Source organism: Rhinopithecus roxellana, chromosome 18 (genome assembly GCF_007565055.1).
Source record: "Rhinopithecus roxellana isolate Shanxi Qingling chromosome 18, ASM756505v1, whole genome shotgun sequence".
In the NCBI taxonomy this organism is placed as follows: domain Eukaryota; kingdom Metazoa; phylum Chordata; class Mammalia; order Primates; family Cercopithecidae; genus Rhinopithecus; species Rhinopithecus roxellana.
In genome coordinates, this window is record NC_044566.1 from 51,014,163 (window position 1) to 51,036,148 (window position 21,986).

The window sequence follows — 21,986 nt, forward strand, 5'->3', positions numbered from 1 at the left end:
TCCTGTGATTGTGATTTGCAGGATTTTAGACTTTAGGGACTTTTATCTATCTTTTGGGATTCCAACAATCAGAATAATGGCATTCAGGATTGTGTCTTTTGAGGATTATGATCCAAATTCCAGAGTCCTCACCCCACTGCCCCATCCTCACCTCACCTTCCCCTGTCTTGCAGGGCCCTAATAATGACAGATGCTGTGTGATGGGCAACCCCTGTCAGTGCTTTGCATTTACTAATTTCATCTAATCCTCAAGATAATGCTTATGATGCTCAGATGCTGTGGTCATCTGAGGTTGTTACCCCCATTTCACAGTGGGGTTGTTATCCCCATTTTATAAATGAAGAAAGCAGGTCTCAGAGAGGTCAGTAACTTGACCAGCATAACACAGCTCGGACAGGAGCAGAACTTCCTACCAGGTCTGTCTAATTAGAGAGTGTGTGGATTCCACCACATTTTACTGCATCGTTGTTGCTTCCTAAGAAGGAGAAACAGTTCAGATGATGAAATATTTTCAAAAAAACTGTAAGTGCGAAAACATTGACTCATCCTGGGAAGCTATCAAAGACAATGAAAATAACTTAGGTTATTTTCTGACAGTAAAGAATCACAGCCCAATATGCTTCCCTGGGGGAAGCATATTTCTCAGAGTCTAGCCATGAGGGTTGACCCAGTACCTTGTCGAGTAGATCCCAGAGTTCTATCCTTGGCTATGGATAACTTGATTCCACTTTTAGCAGCATTTTGGTATCTTGCAGTAATTTAATCCTTGGCTCATGTCATGACTTGTTTGTAGATGTTACTCCTCCACAAACATCTGGTTATATAGAAGTCACTGATCTTCAATCAAAGAAACTCCGATATATCCCTATTCCCAGGTAATCCAATTCACCTTTGTTCTTAGCTTAGTATGTCACTAAAAAATGAGTAATTTCTTGCTAAGTACTATGAATAAATATGTACTTTTTGCTTCTTTAAATAGCAAGCTCTTTTTTTCCCCAGTTACAGTTGGTTTCTGTCTTGCTGTTCTTCTGCATGTTTTCCTGGCATTTTTATTTTCATTTTGTAAAAATATTCCAGTGTTACATAGGTATAAGTCAAACAACCTGCAAGTCTTTGTTCTCTTTTGTTTGATCTGTTCTAATAAGTTTTTCTGTATCTGAAATAGCATTTTTAGTATTACAAAAATTATACTTATTAACTTTATATATTTGGTTTCTGAAGTAAATGTGTTCAAGATATCAAAAGAATTTAAATAGATTTCTTTAATATTGTTTTGATATATGTTATTATGCATCTGCAGTCAGGAAGGTTATACAATAGCCAAAGGATTCAAAGCTTTAGAATAGGACTCATTACTGTTCGCCTCCTTCATTATTGTCCCACAATAGAAGCAAAGCATTTAAACTAGGTAAACTGAGGATATAAAAACCGAAACAATAAAGCTTGATCTCTCCCTTGAAGAACACAGGTGTCGTCACCTGGAGCCCGTCCCTTTCTGGGTGCAGCCATGCCTTATTTCCCTTTTCCAACCTAAGCTTGCACCTGCTTTGGTCTACTTAGCCTAGGTTCCTCTTTTTTCCTTTCTTTGCCCTCCACACCAAAGCCTTCTTCCTCTAATCTTTCTACTCTATTTTGACCTAGATTGCAATCACATCCCACTGTATGATGTACTCCCTCACACTGCCACCAAGCCCTCACAACACAGTGGTTGAAGCCTTGGCTAGAAGCTCTAGCAGAGTAGCCTGGAGGGCCTGCAGAGGAAGACCAGGGACCTCGAATCTGTCAGTTACCCAATATGTCACCAGGCTTCCTTTCTTCCCCCTTCTCCAACCCCTGAAAGAAAATAGCTCGGCATTATAGCACAAATAACTCAGAAACACACTTCATTTCTTAGGACCTTTTAATCAGATTCAAAAAATATGAAAACAAAATCATTATTCAAAGAAATAGATTTACTTCTTCCAACATATATGACTTCTTGGAACATCCTAATGTGTTGGTTTAATGGAAAATGACTTTTAATCATTTGAGGAAATCGCATATTCCATCTTAATTATATGCTCATTAAAATATACTACTAATTAAAGTAACAAAAGCAAATAACATATTTTTAACATATCTAAAGCATTGATAATTTTTTCCAGTATCTATAGTCATTTTTCTCTCACTAGTTTTTTATTTCAGTGTTTTTCTCTTTTAACTTTCTGTGTGAATCACATGTTATACCTGCCATGGAAAGAACATCTGGAAGAGCAGCTGTGTGCACAGCCCAGAGCCAGCTGCCCACAATAATTCATTCAGTTAGAGCTGCACTGTCCAGCGGAAATATAATGAAAGCCATACATGTAATTGTATCTTTCTTAGTAGACACATTAAAATATTGTTTTAAGGTGAAATTAATTTTAATAATATCTTTTATTTAACCCAATATGTGCAAAATATTATTTTGACATGTAGTCAATAAAAATTTTTAATGAAATAGTTTACATTCCTTTTTTTTCCTTAAGTCTCTGAAATTCAGTATGTATTTTACACTTAAAGCACATCTCCATTTGGACTTGCCACATTTCAAGTGTCATATGATTTAGAGTCTGTTTCATTGTCAGTATGTCCTGAGTTTCTCTTGAGATTAACTACTGCTTTTTTTGGCATATGTATAAAATCCAAGGGAACAACCCATCTGGACTCCAGTTTTTTTGCTAGTTGCTTAGATTTAGCATTCTGCTAGATATCAGGAATTTTTCATTTGATAGCTAATTTCAAGTAATAGAAAATACAATAAAGCTGTATGTAACTTCGGGGCCAAAATGAATACATCACTTTTGCTCTCACATATTTTTCTTCAAAGTTTCATATTATTTGCATTTGTAAAACAGTACTGCCAAGCTTTCATATGTGGCTGTTACAAATTTAGGCTGCACTCTACTGTAATTCTGTGTGTTCATTTAAAACTTTGTTATTATTTATAAGGAAAACATTCTTTAAGTGAAGAAAAGAGTTTAGACCTAGTGTGCAAATTGTAGTAAATGTGTGATTTCTTCAGTAATTCTTTTTTTTAATAAATTAAAGAAATTGCCTGTAAATGTAAAGTTTTGCTGTGAAGAGTTAAATAGTGACAGCTAGTAGGTACAATGCTCAATAGAATCATACAGCTTGGGTGTTCTTGGCAGAATTTCAAACATCATAGTTACAAATGGATAAATTTCATTATTCTTGAATTGCTCCTTACTCCATTATCTGTAACTACTAAGTTTTTTCCTGCAGCAAGTATTTATTGATAGAGTGTCATGTATTATATCAAATGCTACCTTCTTTGAGCCCTTCTGGGAGTCCTGTAAAGTAGCTCGGAAACATATGGTTCCATCCCACTGTTGTTCTCCTCATATGAACATTTTCTGAGTCTTCCGTGTCCAAGAGTGGCCGCCCTTGTCACTCTGTGTTTAGTATCAACTAAGGCAGATTGAAAAAAGGTCAAATTAGTCTTGATTTATCTTTCAGAATATTATAAGAATTTACCTAATATATAATGGTTTTGTGTTTTTCCAAAATCTGCAATGATAGCTTATTATGTTTTTCTTATCAGGCCATCTCTTTAGACTATTTATTTCATATAGAAAATATCAGATGCATTTTGCGAGCCAACACTAATAATTGGAATTTATAATCTGTTATCACTTTTGTATAAGAGCTATACTCAGCCGGGCGCGGTGGCTCAAGCCTGTAATCCCAGCACTTTGGGAGGCCGAGACGGGCGGATCACAAGGTCAGGAGATCGAGACCATCCTGGCTAACATGGTGAAACCCCGTCTCTACTAAAAAATACAAAAAACTAGCCGGGCGAGGTGGCGGGCGCCTGTAGTCCCAGCTACTCGGGAGGCTGAGGCAGGAGAATGGCATATAAACCCGGGAGGCGGAGCTTGCAATGAGCTGAGATCCGGCCACTGCACTCCAGCCCGGGCGACAGAGCGAGACTCCGTCTCCAAAAAAAAAAAAAAAAAGAGCTATACTCATATAAAGGAGATATGCAGTTGACTCTTACAGACAAATTTGCATTCCTAGAAATTACTGTACATACATATAAATACACACACATATACGAACGTCAGAAATATATAATAAGGGAAATATGTGTGAAATATATAATAAGTCTATACATTCCTTGTTATAGATTCATGTAACTTTCTAAGTCAGAAAAGGCAAAATATCACATACAAATGCAGTCAAAATGCATAAACAAGACATTGGTTTCAGCACTGACATTAGGCCTCTAAGGAGTGAGTCCAGTACTGCGGACATGTGAGGTGTGAACTGGTATAGAGTTCCTTTCTTCCTGACAGTGGAAGTTAGTATCGTCCACAAATACCGGAAAATGCAGAGAACTAATAAATTACTGTGTGTTTTTCTCCTTACAGATGGTTCTGTTGATATCTTGTCTTTTAATATGCTCATTATTAGAGTTCTTAGATCAGGCTGTTACAGCAGAATACTATAGAGTGGGTAGCTTAAGTGACAAATATTTATTTTCAGTCTGGAGGCTGGGAAAGCCAAAATAAAGGGGCCAGCCAATTCAGTTCCTAATGAAGGCTGTATTACAGAGGGCTAACTTCTTTCTGTATCCTAACATGAGTTGGGGGAAAGGAAACAGAGAGAGACCACACGCAAGTGCGAGCTTTCTGGTCTCTTCTCATAAGGGCCCTAATCTCATTCTATAATAGGGCCTCTACCCTCATGACTTCATCTAAGCCTAATTACCTCCCGAAGTACCCACCTCCTAATACTATCATATTGGAGGTTAGGGCTTCAACATACGAATTTGGGGGATACAAGCATTTAGTCCATAGCAAATTCTTTATAGCAAGTTTAGAGATCCTAATCAGTTTAAACCAGCTTTGTTTCCTGGCCTACCAATAGGTTATATACTGTGATCACTTATAAAAAATCTTTCTTAAAATAGTGTTTCTGGTTTTTTTTTTATATTCATGATTGTCCTGCCTCATGTTTGTTTACGAACCCTGGGCATATTTGTTTAAGAACTTTTTCTCATAGCATATCCTTATAACCTTCCTATGCAGTGACATAGGTAAGAGCAGGTATAAAAGAATGAGTAGTGTGAGCATACTTCTTCAACAGTAAAGAACATTACAATGTGCAGTGTTATCCCTTCTGCTTTATTTTTATGGTCTCTTAGCTTCACTTGGATTCCTTTTTCCAGATCAGAATCTCTCTCGCCATATACCACATGGCTGTCTACCATTTCTGACACAGATGCACTGCTAGCGGAGTGGGACAAAAGCGGTGTTGTTACTGTTGATATGGGAGGTCACATCAGGCTTTGGGAAACTGGACTTGAACGTCTGCAGCGATCTCTCATGGAATGGAGAAATATGATTGGACAAGATGACAGAAATGTGCAGGTACCATTTGAATTCACCTTATCTCTTAGAGGTGCACATTCAAGTATAAATTTAGTGCCAGATGCCTCAGTCATGAAAATTTCTGGGCCAGTGACTCAAAAATAGTTTCTTAAAGAACTGAAAGAATTTTTAGTTTCAAAATAAAAAGACAAAGAAATTTCTCCATCTAAATGATGAAAAAGTAAAAATGTGCCTCTTTTTCCTGTCAGTGCTTAAGCATGCAGCTTACTGACATCACAACATATGAATACAATCAGCAGCTTTTATTTTCTTAGCCTTAAGCAGTAACCAGTTTCCAGCAGCACCTTTGCATCTGTTCTCACTTTTACCATCTTCACTGTCAGCATCTCTACGTGCTACCTAGGAAACAGCAACATTTAGGAACTAGAATGCAGCAGGTTATTACAAGACCAGAACCTCTAAACTGGAGAAGGTGAGCAAAAATATGCATCCAATAGAATGTTTTTTACCAACTTCCTTATTTCCAGGTAATGCAAATTTACTAGTCAACAATAAGTAGACCCAACCCTGCACTGGAGAAAAATATGGGAACAGGCCACCAAAGTGAAAAGAAACCTGACAACTCCAGAAATGACTCAGCCATCATCTAATCAATCTAGTTCCTGTCTGGAACTAATTTGAAGAATGGGGAAGGCTATATACCCATATGTACTAAAGCATATAATAAAAGGATTTATTTACTATTCATTTATATTAATCTTCAGAACAGAACCTCTCCTGTTTACATTACTTGCTTACCCACCAAAAAGAAAAATAGGTTCCTACCAGTCAGGTTGTTCTGCAAAGAGCCGATCAGCAAAATAAGAAATTTCTACAGACTATTTCATTAATACCTGATTAACAATTCCTATTTTATGTGATTATTTTTGTGATTTTCTTTAAATAGAAATAGATATGTTTGTGAATGAATAATAATTCTCTTAGATTCTTAAAAGCTTATAGGAACATTTTGAAAGCCTCAAACCAAAGTAGAACTCAAATCTTTTTGAAGGGATATAAATGTATTAATTTAATTAAGCTAAAACAAATGTGTGACTCTAAAGTAAACATGTGATTAAGTGAGTGCCATGGACTGATTACAGCAATAGACTGAATGTTGGTTACTACTCATAACAATATTTAGAAAACCAATTAATTATGGCCTGTTTCATTTATTATTCTAAACATTAGTTTCTTTTTTCGAATTAAGCTCCTGTTCTCATTACAGTCATTGGTGCCTAATAGTAAATACTATTGTGTTTGAATTTCTATATTTTATACGTGGTAGAGATCAAAGGTCGTGTTTTCCATCTGGTCAAGATTAAGTTTATTTTTCACAATAGAACTTTAAAAAGGACTTTTACTGATCATTTAATAATTGTTCTTGACTGCTACAAAAATGAATTTGTATTTGTTTTTTAATCATGTAGGCCTTCTCTTCCATTTACTTCTCTGGCTATATATACATCTTTGTACTCCTAGCTTGTAGCACAATGATTGGTGCAATAAGCAATTAATATGTTTGTTTATGCTCACACTCCTGTATACTAAAATGTGCTGGTAATTGAAACTGTTTGATAACAAATGGATTTTTTTCTTTTAAACTGTCACATATTGTTTTTATGTAACTGAATAAAATTTATTGAATGAGTATATATAGTTATTAAGTTAGAAATGAACAGAATTATGGTATCTAACATCTCAAGAATAATCAAAATATTCAGCTACATCACACAGTGCAATATCTGAACTTTCCCTAAACCGAGCATTTTCCAGGACATGTGTAACTTTATGTCTCCAGTTTAAAGTTCAGCTATAAGCTGGGCATGGTGGCACATGCCTGTAATCCCAGCTACTTGGGAGGCTGACGCACAAGAATTGCTTGAACCCAGGAGGTGGAGGTTGCAGGAGCTGAGATCGAGCCACTGCACCCCAACCTGGGCAACAAAACAAGACTCTGTCTCTAAAAAAAATAAAATAAAGCTCAGCTATTACAGAAATAAGACATATTTAGTAATAAAGTTATATAATTCAGAATTGAATGATAGTTTCATTTGGAAAATTTGAATAGATGTTATCTAACATTCTCCTTTGATCCCTAAGTTCCGTTGATCCATTTTGGTTGATATTAAAAATGCACACTTATATACATACTCAAACATGAGTCTGTATTCTTATGTTTAAACAGACAAGACTAATTGTCTTAATAATCCGTCATTGTTTTAATTTTTTGTCATATCTCTCCTCTTCCCTGCTTGGTAAATAATGAGACAGCTTATTTAATTACTCTTATTTGGACCAGCTCATCTTATTACTTACAAGTAGTTTACACAACCAAACCTAAATAGAAGTCATTCCAGGGGCAACAGTAATAACAAGCAAATATTTGTCTTTTACAGTTCCCTTTCTGTTTGATCTTCCGAGCTATTCTTCATTTATATACTCTTTATTCAGCACAGATCTGCTCCTAACTTCAGAGCTTGGAAAATGCCTTTCATAGAAGTATTGAAAAAAGAGAATAGGTTCTCCATACCCTGCTTACTTATGACTTGCTGGCTGCAAGCAGCTTCCCCATCACTGACAGAGTAACCTGATCTCCATCTAGTGGCCAAATGGGCTTACTTTTTACATCATGGAAGTTAACAGGCCTGCTGGCATGAAAGGCTTATACACTCTTGTCTCATGTGGTTCCTGTTGAGCAAGATAGGCGCCTTTAGGTCAGCAGTGAGGACAGGGCAAATAACCTGCCATGCCATCCACCACGTAAGATCCCCATGCCTCCTGATTCCTCTGCATCGTATCAAAGGAACTGTCCATATTGAGATAAACAGTATATTAATAGTTACATGCTTTATCACTACTCTGTCTTTGCTACATTTCAGCCTTCCGGAGTTACTAGCTTTGCCATTGTTGATTTGAGTTTTCGTTTTTGTTTAATGAATTCATTGGTATTTTTATTTGAGTACAGCTTACAAGAGAGTATTTTTTGAGCTCTGCGTATAAAAAATGTGTTCATTAATTTTACATGTTTTGATAGGAACATGTGTTTTTCCTATAATAAATAACCATAACAACAAACTGAAAGGATTATTATAAATGTAGTTTTAAGAGCCCATTATTAAGAATCTATATTTATTACTTTTAGATTTCATATTTTCAGAAACATGGGTTAATTATAAGTCAAAATTCTTCTGGCTATATTTAAAGTATATTATTCATACTTTTACTTAGTTACATTTGTATTTCTTCCAAGAAAGCTGTTAAAGCTATACCACGGTTTTCCTCAGAAATCAAATCATCTTCTCTTAATGATTATTTCTGTGGGAGCAAAAAGGCTTAAAAGGTTATAGCTTTCAAATGTTATTTTCTAATTAGAAGAAATCACGAAGTAAATCTTCTGTATATTGCTGGTAGGATCTCTCTGTCTTTGACTAGTACTTAAGGAAGTACTATTCAAACTATATTCTTTAATAATGGATGCAATCTTCTGAAATACAGTGTGAGACTGGAACTTTTCATCATTATAGTGGAGACATTGCCTGCTACACAGTAAGCACACACTCAACATTTGAAAATAAAAAGGAGTGAGGCATAGAAAGAAATACATGAAAAAGATAATTAATTTATGTTAAGCACCATTAGTCTATTCCCCCTTTTAGAGAGAATGTTCTAGGACTATGAATAAATGCAGTTTGATGTACTTAGGTAACTAAGATTGGCCTTTTCTGTAACCTCTAGTCCAGCAGTTTTGATTTTTGAAGATCTCAGTAGAATATTAAGTTCTACTTTCAGTTTTAGAAACCACTGGATTATTTAACTGGCTGTCTGTTAGTAAATTTACAGGCTAGGTTATCTTCAGATCCTCTGTGGGATTATGAAGTCCTTTATTCTTTTTAAGGAGCCTAATTTACTCTTATACATCATTCTTTACTTTGATCAATAACTCTGAAAAAATAGTCTGATTCAGTGGATCATTGTTACAGAACAATCCATATTTTGTAGGATTGTTATATGTACGTATGTCTTTGGGAATCTTTCATGGCCCAGAAAGGCAATGCTTTTCTGAACTTTTATAATTTCCCACCATCCATGTCTCCTCGCCACGTGTCAGTAGAGCTGGCTTTCAGCAAGATGATCCAGCTGTTTCCCTATATGGTAACACTTGGGCATTGCCTGTAATGATTGTTTTTATTGTTTATGCCTATTAGAGAAGTACCAGCCATGGAAATTCATTTGGAATCTTTAAGATTTTTCAGGAGTACCTAGTGAAAATGCCAGATCCCCCTGAGAAGTGCAATACCCGGTGGCGTGCTAGTAAACCAGTTCTCATGGAGACTGGGGGGTTGTTAAGTTTGCCAGTTTCCATGGTGCAAACACCCCCACCATGATTTCAAGCTACCAAGGGTTAACAGTCAGCTTGAAAAATTCCTAAATACTTAGCAATTATCTCTCATAGGCTGGTATAGTTTAGCTGTATCATGCCACTTGCTTATTTAGGGCTTTATCATCTAACTCCCCAAGGAGAATTATAGCAGTCACCTAACAGCAAGGCTTTCAGAAATGAGGCAATGAGATGGTGATAGGGACAGAGAGCAATGAGAAAAAAGGGAGAAAGGTACAGAGAACACAGATAAGATAGTATCATGTTAGCTCAGGAAATGTGGAAGCCTGCAGTTATCCCAGTCACAAATTGGCCATACTCTTCTTGAACCAGAAATTTGGTTTGAGTAAAGAATTGAAGAAAAATCTGCCCTGAAGTAGGATAACACTTCTGGGTTCATGCATATGGGCCTCCTTTCTTATACAGATGGTATTTCAGAAAGAAATTACAAGTTGATTTTTACATTCCTCTAAAAGAAAAGCTTCCATTGGATCACAACATTATCAGTAATTGCTAAATACAATTAAAATTAAATCAGCAGTCACCTCCCTAAAGCAAGCAAATCAACAAGTTTATGATTTTAGGGAGGCCGTGAGGGTTCATTAACTTTTTATGCATCTCCAATAAGAATGATACTCCTATAAATTATGAAACTTACATTATAGAATGTTAAACTAATATTTAAAATAGAAATATTATCCTACTTTCCCTCTTTAGAAAAGGTCTAACCTTAAAAAATTCCTTTTCAAATCATCAGCAGGACTATTTCAACCTCCTTCCCTCAAGACAGGCCCTAGGATAATTATGTTACCATATCGCTAGTGCGTATTGTTCAGCAATATGATCAGCCAGTCAAGAAGTAATTTTAGCAATATTTATTTAAAGTATAAAGAAAAATTAATTCTGCAGTATACTGGCTATAAACTTGAATGTCAAATCCAATTAATAGGTTGACAGTCGATGACTCTGGAACTGTTACAGTTCTGAGCTCATTAGGTATACACTTAAATGTAAGCGTATATACAATCACAATGGCTGTAGAAATAAAAGCTTCTTGCTATTATATTTATGATTTTATTCATAAGCAGTATGACTTACCATTTAAGAGCATGAAATTTGTAGTGTTCAAACGTAGATTAAAATCCTGGTTCAACTTTGTAGGTGATCTCTGGCAAATTACTTATTCTTTCAAAGCCTTACTTTCTAATCATAATATAAAAATAATTGAACCTTAACAAAGTTGTTGTAAGAATGAAATACAGTAATGCCTGGTACAGAGTAAATACTCAGTAAACAATAAAAAATAGAAACTTAGAATTTAAGTTAATATTGGGCTACAGAATTCCTCAATGCTTTATGGAGACAAAGCCAAATTTAAATGAAACAGTATTACTCAAATACCTAATATTAACTTATGATCCAACGAGTTACATAATTCATCATCTATACTAGTGTTAAAATGTAAGCTTTGTTTATAATCCTGTTTGGAAAAAATTTTGTCAGATCCAAAAAAGGAATTGTAAAAATGGTCTTTGCCTAAACCTGTCAGCTTGAAGAAAAGCAGGAAATCAATGATAGGACGATTGTCAGCAGAGGATTATGGCGTTTAGCCTTATTTAAAAGACAAATTAGAACAAGACCAAAAAACATGCAGCAAAGTATACATCATTTACTCTGAGTCCTGAGAACAGTAGAAAACAGGAAAAACAAAACAAAACAAAACAAAACAACAATAAGAACAACAAACAGGGCAAATTTTAATCCTGTCTTTCTAAGCTTTTCATAGCTTTTTCCTCCTCCTATTTTAAGCTTTTGTTAGCAACAGGACTTGAAGATACTGTGTAGTTCTGAAGGTTGTAGTGTGGGGTGGCACTGAAATTTGGAAGATTAGTTGAAAGTCTGTCTAGGAAATTGAGACATCCAGATTTTCTCCTCTATCCTATGCTTCTAGGCAGCCTGGCAATAGAGCAAGACTCTGTCTCAAAAAAGAAAAAAGAAAAAAGAAAAAAAAAAAAGAAAACTGAATTCTCAGTGATTCTCATGCCATTTATTTAATCCCTGACACTCTTTCCTTTGATGAATAGATAAAATAAGTTAAAGTGTTGCAAAATTTCTATGTTATTCAAGTGAGCAAGGCAGCAGGATCTGAACTTGGTTTCCAGAAGAGTGAGCCTGCTGTCAGGAAAGGGGTAACAACAAGCATAGTTGCAGCAGGGTGATTCAGTGTGCAGAAGTGAGTTGGTTAGGTATCCCATCACCACCCCTAAACAACGTTAAGGCTGTGTAGTGATGAGCTCATCAATCTTTCCTTCCTCAGGACGAATGGGACTCTTGGGAGTCCTCCATGTCTCTTTGAGAAATGAGACATTGAAAGACAGGACCCACACAGGGATACTGCTTCTGCTCAAGAATGTAGTGAAATCACTGTGGAGTGTTTAAAGGAAAGCCGATGCCTCTGGGATTTAAGGAGGGTGATCATCTGGCCGGGCACAGTGGCTCATGCCTGTAATCCCAGCACTTTGGGAGGCTGAGGCAGGTGGATCACTTGAGGTCAACAGTTCAAGACCATCCTGGGCAACCTGGTGAAAACCCATCTCTACTAAAAATACAAAAACTAGCCAGGCATGGTGGCATGCATCTGTAATGCCAGCTACTCAGGAGGCTGAGGCACAAGATTCACTTGAACCTGGGTGGCAGGGTTGCAGTGAGCTGAGATCATGCCACTGAACTCCAGCCTGGGTGACAGTGAGACTCCGTCTCAGAAAAAAATAAAAGAAAGAAAGAAAAAAAAAGAGTGATCATCAGTTCCATTCACCAGTGAAAATGTAGTAGTGTGATTATGGGAAGGCTAGAGCCCACACTTTTTCCTATATCAGTATCATTTTTTAAAGTATTTATGATAAAGCAAAAGAACATGAAAACAGACATCAAGGTGGCATGGAGAAAAGTAGAGAAACCTCATTGTTCCTTTTTGACAAATAGCATATGTTGAATCTGTGGTCATTTCATATGCTTGCTTAACCAAAACTAGTCGTCAGTTTTCTGAACTGCCTTGGTTCAGTAGGTTGTCCCTTATCTCTGTAGGACACTTAGCAGTTTCTGATGTATTCTCTTATGAAAGTGTTTCCAGAAGTCACCAACTTGAACATATTTTTGAATTCTAATAAAAAGCTTTGTTGTTGTTGTCTACTTAAGTATTTCTATATTTATATTGAGATCAGAATTCTGTAACAGCTGGATAGAGATATCAGTAAGATACTCTATTTGAATAGACCTAGGAGCACAGGCCCTGGGAGTAGATAAACAAGAAAGACTAACACCCTGGGAGTCACTCCATTTGTGAACACTGTTTTCACTAATACTATTCTAATGGGAGTTTTAAAAGAAGGAAGAATAATCCCTAAAATGGTAGTAATAGTAATAATAATAGCCAATACTTATATGTGCTGATCATATACCAATGCTGTTCTCAGCATACAGAGACAAATGGCAGGCCTTTAACTCATTTAATTATTATAAAAACACTATACAATAGGTACTGTTATTACCTCAATTTACAGATGAGGAAACCAAAGCACAGAGCTGTTAAGACACCAATGCACCGGGAGGTTAAATAACTTTCTTTGTACTGAAGCAATCTGCTTTTAAATGTATCATAACTTGCCCATAGCCACATTCTAACCTACTTCTGACTGGAGAGGTAGGGAAAGAACTACATTTCTGAGTCCCGTTGATTCAAGGTCATGATAGGTGATGTTGTTACTGATGAGCTTTTTCAGAAATTGTTTCAAACCTTGCTCCTGTCCAGTGATCTCTACCCTCAGTTTAAGGAATATGGATTTTAAAAATAATATAAAAATTTTCCCTCTTGTTCATACATTGACATAATTAAATTTTAATTGAACTTTCATACAGATACTTAAGGAGACACAGACCTAACAAGGGTCAAAATGATTTTCTGGAACAAGTTTCATTTGAAGCTCTGCAGGATTTGCTGGTAGGAAGATATAGGTATGAGACTAGGCCTTCTCCCATGTAATATTGCTGCTTACTTTCCAGGCAGAGCATAGCCCATATATTTCCTCCACAATCTATAGCCCAAGAACTGAGCCACCAATGCCCTCTGCTTCCATTCAAAAACTGCTAAAAGCATTGACTCCCAGAGAGAAAAGTGCACCATTTCTAGAGTGGATGTGTGAAACCCTCAAGCCGTAGGGCAGAGCAGAAGCCTGGCTGGGACATAAAAGCAGCGAATTAGACTGGCTGGTCTGTCCCAAAGGAAGCTAGCATCTCATTCACTTAGAAGTCGCTTTTCTTTTCCAAACTGCTCTGTTTCATGATTTCACTTTCACTAGTCAAGTGTCAGTCTTATTTCAGCCATGTTTGTGTTCCCTTGAAATAACTGTGACTTTTATATGTGACATTTTTTTAAAAATTGACTTCTCAGTAATTATCTGCCTATGAATAAAGTGAAAACTTTTAAGCACAATCTCAGTGAGAAACCCACCCTAATGAATAGCCTTCTAGCAACCCCAAGCAACAATCAACATTTATAGGTCCAAACATAATTATACATTTGCCATCATAAATACTTTTTTTGGTGCGTAAGTTTTCCTGTGATGTCATATCTAAATCTAATGGCTATATCAATTCCAATTTCTTAAAAATTCTTTGGGTCCTCTCCTCCAATATTCTAGTTTGTTTTCATATAATAACAGTTTTCATTTTTAATTATTTATTCATTTTTAGAGATAGGATCTCACTCTGCCACTCAGGCTGGAGTTCAGTGGCATGATCATAGCTCACTAAAACCTATAACTCTCCTGGGCTCAAGTGATCCTCTCCCCTCAGCCTTCTGAGTAGCTGGGACTACATGGGCATGCCACCACACCCGGCCAATTTTTTTTTTCTTTGATAGAGATGAGGTCTCACTATGTTGTCCAGGCTGGTCTCAATGTCCTGGCCCCAAGTGATCTTCCTGCCTTGGCCTCCAAAAGCTCCAGGATTACAGGTGTGAGCCACCACCCCTGGTCAATAACCATGTTTATTCTAGGCCTGGTTACAGCAAGGTCAATGAACCGCAATTTCCTAGGGAGATGGTGGTGATCTAAGCTGTAGAATTTCTTTGTGGCATGGGCAGATTGTCATCTATTAAATTACAGAAGTTATGGACAAACTTATGACATTATGGATATTTCTAGTTTGGATGTCTGGCAAAAAGGCAGATCACTGAAGATAGTTGAGTCCCTTGAGAATCATTTAGCCAGCCAGTTCTAGTGGAGCACTTACTCTTTACCCACCAATGTAGGCCTGATGAGGGGGATACTGAAAGATGAAACATGGTTGTTACCCGCAGGGAGCTTACACTGTATAACTGGGAGATGAGACTGATAGTCATGAAACAATAGCAAGGGGCACAAAACAATATATAGCCCAATGTTAAATTGGGAAACTTGGGCCCTGTGCTGTAGTAGTTCAAAGGAGACATGTCTATGCAGATAAAATTCATAAGGAAAGGAGGTGGAGCTTGGTCTGGCTCCAGAAAAAAATTGATTTTTTTTTTTAATAGTTCAAAAGGCGAGGGAAGGGCATTCCAGATATTTTAGAAATCATGACTGCAGGCATAAATGTAAGAATGAGTGTGCTGTGTTTCCTTCATTAGAGGAGGAGTTATACCATAGACTTAGCCCACCACAGATTCAAGGATGACCTAGGTACAGACCCCAGAGAAGCAGTGAACAAATATCACAGCCAATTTAATGCAAGCACAAAGCCCACAGGGCAAATCCAACTTCAACACCAACTATCCCAAGGAGCTAGTGGAGTGGACACCAGAGCAGAGATGAGAGTAAAAGCTGAGTCTGGAGCCACAGGAAACACACAGCCTAGCAGATTTGAGAAGACAGAGTGTGGTTTAATTTCCACATACTCATATCTTGATGACACTGGAGGTTTTTTAAAGCAGTTGAAAGGAAGTTCACCTTCCAGGCAACCCTTTGTCTGTCTTAAGCATACCCATCCTTTAGCATATCATAGGAGAAGCCTGACTATAGCAAACAGTCTTCTAAGCAGTAGTACAGTAAGGAGTCACATGAATAGGAGAGGCTACACTGTGTGGAGGCCCAGAGAGGTTTTCAGATTCCCTATGACTGGGAGCTGCTGACGCTCATTGAATAAGAAAAATATAATACTGAAAGCTGTGTTTACAAGGGTGGACTTGGGAGTGATGTGGTCTGGGAAGGAAGCCTGAGTGAAGCTGGGCAACTGTGAGGCTGAGGTAATGACCAGGTGTGAGCTGATGGAGACTGGCTAACTATGGTACATGGAGGCAGACATTATGGATATTTCTAGTTTGGATGTCTGGCAAAAAGGCAGATCACTGAAGGAACCAGGGAAGCTGGAGAGAAGATAAGGTTCAGGCATTGTGAATATGCTGTTTGAGGTAATCGTGATGTGTTAAGAAATTAAAACAAGGGACTAGAGCTTCAAGCTAGTGAGAGATTTATATAATGATCCTGAGCCTGAAGGTTTTAGATGAAACCATAAAAATGGCAGATGCCAAGGAAAATGGAGCAATCAAGGAAAATGCTCAGGACAGATAGAAACATACATAGTCCAGTGTTTCTTTTTTTTCAGACTGGAGTCTCACCATTTTGCCTAGGCTGGCCTCAAACTCCTAAGCTCAAGCAATCCTCTCACCTCAGCCTTCCAAGTAGATGGAACTACAGGTGCGAGTGACTGTGCCCAGCTAAATGTTTCTGAAAGTTTGCTCTCTGAACCCATTTTTCATGCAATTCCATGTTCAATCTGTTAGGAAACACAGCATAACTTAATAGCCTCTTAGAGATGAAATTACAATTGGTAAATATCTGGCTTTGAGAAGTCTCTCTGAAAAGAAACCTCATTAACCCAATAGACCCCAAATCTATTTTGACCTTTAAAAGATATGTTAGCAAGTTGCCAGTGTCTGTGTTCCTGGTTTTCTTTACTCCAGTAGACCTCTTAGGACAAGACCTTTATGCTCATTCTAATCCTGACTCATGACATTGCCAGGTTGCATGTCATTTATGACCTCAGAAAATAAATCTGGAATGCTAGGGTTAAGCTGCCACTTAAAAGAGTAACTTTTTCCTGTACCTTTGAAGAGAGGACTTATTATTTCGTGTGATTCCAGATTTATTATGGAATCGAAAAGTATGTAAAATGATGTTTATTAGGAACATAGAATATGACAAAAATTCAGCTCACACTAACTTAAACTACAAAAGGAAATTTATTGGCTCACAAAACCTTGAAGTCTCAGGGCCTGACGCTCAACACATGTCACAGGACCCAACCTCTCTCCTCTCGGCTCTGCTTTTCTCTGGGGTGGCTTCATTCTCACACAGTCATTCTCCATCAGGTGGCAAAGGTGATCCTGGTGGCATTGGGTAATACACATGGTTCTCCCAGCTGGCAATCTCAGCCAAAGGGGCATGTGTCTCCCTGTAATTTCAGCAGAAGTCCTCAGGAGTGCTTAAATAGGCTGGTAAGGTCACATGCCCTGAACCCATCACTGTGGCCAAAGGTAGGGGATACTCTGATTGGTCAGACCTGGGCCATGTCTCCACCTCTAGAGTTTGGAATGAGAAGGGACTGAATTAGTCCCACCTGAAACATGAAGTTAGGAAATAAGGATGGGAGGGGGAGCACCCCAGAAGAAATGCTGGATGAACAACAAACATGACCATGTAGTTTATTTTTTTATTTTTATTTTTTCATGGTTTTGACAGCAAGAGCCAGCTCCTTCCAAGTGATAGCTAATGATCTTTCCTCTAAGTTAGGACTCTTTGGAATCCAGGACTTCAGATTTACTTGAATTGTCAGATTGAATACAAAGCTGTTGAAGGGCCTACATTTCATGTTGCTGCTCAGCACTGAATAATCCTTTCCATAAAGAACATCTGTAGAGCCCTCGTAGGAAAATCTGAAACTTAAATAGGTTTTACACAAGCCAAAGAGGAAAGTGCTGCATTTGATTGTGAGTCATCATTCCCTCAATGGCTCTGCCTTCATGTTTACGTATACATCATTAATCAGAAAGAGAAAAATCTGACACAATACCAGAAACAAGTTCATGTGTTCCAGTCTGCTTCGGGTTACTCTCAACAATCTGTAAGGACTATTTCACAGCCGTAAATAGTCGCCATTATTGTAATTATGACTCCCTTAGTCTTAAAATAACAATATTCCTTCTTTTATAGCCTATAATTATTTTGAAGTTTAAAAATCAGATGTACATCTCTTTTGTGTCTCTGGTTTGATGGTAGGGAAGGCCTCTGACTGCTCTCAAGATAAAACAGGAACATACTTTAAGATTCTGAATATAGCTTTCCTTCTCACCCAAGCCCAGCTCGAGAAATATTTAGATAGATAGATAGACTATACAAATGTATTTTCAATACTTGTTTATATAAGTATGGCTTTTCTAAAATTGCAGTAGTGTTTCCTTTACAGGATGGGTCTTGATTCTTCAACCTCTGAAGAAGATATCACTATATCTTCTAACCATTGGTGAGTTTAAAAGGAGCATATGTTCACCAAGGGCACTTGCTGATAAAAATAATAGGAAAAAAAACTCTTACCATCACCAGAGTCTTAAATCCGAACTCTATAATTTCTGTCCCTGGATATAGATAATGTAACCATTTTTTCATAAAATATAATTACATTTTTAAAACCTTTTACTTTCTCCCTCTCTCTGTCTCTCTGTATGTGTGGATATATATTATATAGCTGCATTATTTTTCATGAACCACTTAAATGTGAGTTGTAGACATGATGCCCCATTACCTGTAAATACTGGCCGGACGTGGTGGCTCACGCCTGTAATTCCAGCACTTTGGGAGGCCAAGGTGGGCAGATCAACTGAGGTCAGGAGTTTGAGACCAGCCTGACCAACATGACAAAACCGTCTCTCCTAAAAATACAAACATTAGCTGAGCATGGTAGCACACGCCTGTAACCCCAGCTACTAGGGAGGCTGAGGCAGGAGAATTGCTTGAACCCAGGGGGCAGAGGTTGCAGTGAGCCAAGATCATGCCACTGCACTCCAGCTTGGGCCACAGAGCAAGACTATGTCTCAAGAAAAAAAAAAAAATTCAGTTTTTCCTCACAAGAGCATTCTCCTAACATAACCACAACACAGACCTCAAAATCAGGAAGTTAACACTGATAATAGCATTAATGTGTAATCCACAGACCTTATTCAAATGTCAGATATCTCAGTAACATCCTGTAGAGAAAAAGGAAGCAACTGCAGATCATGTGTTACATTTACTTTGCATGTCTCTTTGGTGTCTTTCAATCTGAACAGTTCCTCATCTTTCCTTGACTTTCATGACCTTGACATTTTTGAAGACTATAGGCCAGTGATTTTGTAGAACTTCCCTCAGTTTGGGTTCATCTGATGTTTTCTATTTTTAGATCCAGTTTATGCATCATTGGCAAGAACATCACAATAGTGCTGTGTTCTCAATGTGTCCTGTTAGATCAGGAGTCCCCAGTGTAGGTTGTGCGCTCCTTATGAGAATCTAATTTAGCCTGATGATCTGACATGAAACAGTTTCATCCTGAAACCATTCCCCCTACCCTGTCCCTGGAAAAATTGTTCCATGAAACCAGTTCCTGGTGCCAAAAAGGTTGGGGACTGCTCTACTAGGTGACACATGATGTTAATTTGTCCCATTGCTGGTGATGTTAACTTTGAACATTTGGTTAGGGTGATGTCTCCACTGTGACATTACTATTTTTTTTCCTTCATAGCATGTTTTGTGGGCATATATTTGAAGACGATGTAAATCTTGTTTCGTCAAACTGCATCCATTAGTTTTATCATCTGTTCATGATTCTTGCTTAAATCAGTTATTATCACTATAGTTGCAAAGTGGTGATTTTTCTGATTCCAGTATTCCTTCTACATTTATTGGTTGGCATTCTAAGATAACGGAGTGCATTCTCTTCTCCCTTTGTGTGTGTGTTTGTTTTTATGAGTCAATTTTTGTTTTTGTTGCAGTTGCTTTTGGGGACCTAGTCATAAATTCTTTGCCAAGGCTGATGTCCAGAATGGTATTTCCTAGTTTTCTTCTTGGTTTTTACAGTTTTAGGTCTTAGATTTAAGTCATTAATCCATTTTGAGTTTATTTCTGTGTCTAGTGAAAGGAAGAGGTCCAGTTTCAATCTTCTTCTGCATATGGCTAGCTACTTATCCCAGCACCACTTATTGAATAGAGAGTTCTTTCTCCATTGCTTGTTTTTGTTGACTTTGTCAAGAATCATATGGCTACAAGTGGGCAACTTTGTTTCTGGGTTCTCTATTCTGTTCCATTGGTCTATGTGTCTGTTTTTGTACCAGTACGGTGCTGTTTTGGTTACTGTAGCCTTGTAGTATAGTTTGAAGTTGGATAATTTGATTCCTCCAGCTTTGTTCTTTTTAATTCTTTTTACTTGGCTATTCAGGCTCTTTTTTGGTTCCATATGAATTGTAAAATAGTTTTTTCTAATTCTGTGAAGAATGCCAATGGTAGTTTGATAGGAATAGTATTGAATCTATTAATTGCTTTGGGCAGTGTGGCCATTTTAACAATACTGATTCTTCCTATCCATGAGCATGGAATGTTTTTCTATTTGTCTGTGTTATCTCTGATTTCTTTCAGCAGTATTTTATAATTCTGTAATTTGTAGAAATCTTTTATCTTGCTGGTTAGCTGTATTCTTAGGTATTTTATTCTGTTTGTGGCTATTGTGAATGGGATTGTGTTCTCGATTTGGCCTTCAACTTGGATGTTATTGGTATATAGAAATGCCACTGATTTTTTTACATTAATTTATAACAGGCAGTTTTATTGTGAACAAGCCCTAAGGAAACATCTATTATAATCTATCAATCTCGTTAAAGATTTTGTCAGAGATAGGCAAGTAATCTTTGCTCTGTGCAATGGCCAGGGCCTAAAATAATGTAATTATAGTAAATTTGTATTATGTTATTTGATATCTATCTATCTTGTTACATTTAACCATTAACCATTAACTTTAATAGCTCCAGACTATTTGACCGGAATTATTATTTCCACTGACCACAGGAGGGTGTCGGTGAGCTTAGAACAGGAGTATTTCAACTAAATACTAGAACTTCAACAGCTAATGACAAATTCTTGTCATTTCACTATATTTGGAAGTTGTAATTTAAAAACATAATCACTAGCCAGAAATCTTAAGTCATTGTCCTTTCTATTAGAAGACCTTTTGGCTATCAAATGAAAGGCTCTTATGAAAGAATTCAGAAATTTTAGTGAGGTATTGTAGCACAGAGAAATTTCCTCTGACTAAAAATTAAGAAATCCAAATCCTCTTCCTGGTTCCATCACTAGTTGGCTTTAAGTAGTCACTTCACCTCTCTGGGTCTTAATTTCTTTTTCTATAAAATAAGGTAGATTGTAAGCTCATCCTTCAGGTCCTTCCACAAAAGGCAACAATGAATACGGGGTCTGAAAGAAAAAGATACACATCAAAGAACTTCCCCATCCTAGTGGTTCTTCTTTTAATTAACTGCTGAGTATGTGCTAGCTGCTTCTGATACATTCTCTGGCATGATCATTACAATCACCATTTCAGGTGTATCTATTATTGCTCCCATTCTGAGGTTGGGAGTAAGTAATTTGCCCAGGCTCACTCTGCTAACAAAGAACAAAGCTGAGATTTCAGCCTAGGTTTATCTAACTCAGAAGCCCATGTTTGTATTCCTTTTCCCCATGTGGCTTCCCTAGAACCAAAGGATTAGTTTTAATGGAAGTTGTACCCTTAGAGAAGAAAACAGATGTCTCTGCTTAGTAGAATGTAGACTAAATGCTTACAGGTGCCAGATAGGCAATGTGGATGGGGACACAGGCCCGGAGGGTCTCAGGTGAACAGGAAGTTGTGTCCTACATAGGAAGGCAGTCACTACCTAGCTGTTGCCATGTGAGAATATGGCCCCAATTTGACCTTATCCTCCCATTTTCAAGAGAAGACCATAATCTAGAGTTTTAAGTGAAATCTCATTAGTTTGAAATTTTAGCAGCAAATTCAGAATGTTTTACACTGGGAGTAATGACAGTACATACATTTGTGGGATGGCAGGACCCACTGATATCTCTTTTCTCTCACCAGGGTGG

The 21,986-nt window shown here is 37.3% G+C and overlaps 1 protein-coding gene across 4 annotated transcripts in view; it reads left to right on the forward strand.

Moving 5' to 3' along the window:
• The window catches only part of VWA8 (von Willebrand factor A domain containing 8), a 382,692-nt gene that overhangs the window by 281,401 nt on the left and 79,305 nt on the right, over positions 1–21,986 (forward strand). For 3 of the 4 annotated variants that reach the window (XM_010374503.2, XM_030922264.1, XM_030922265.1), the window contains 2 exons: positions 794–875; positions 5,213–5,414. In XM_010374503.2, the coding sequence (XP_010372805.1) occupies positions 794–875; positions 5,213–5,414 (284 nt within the window). Of the gene's footprint in view, positions 1–793; positions 876–5,212; positions 5,415–5,902; positions 7,457–21,986 lie in introns of those variants that run through there. The other variant, XM_010374504.2, reaches the window with a different exon arrangement.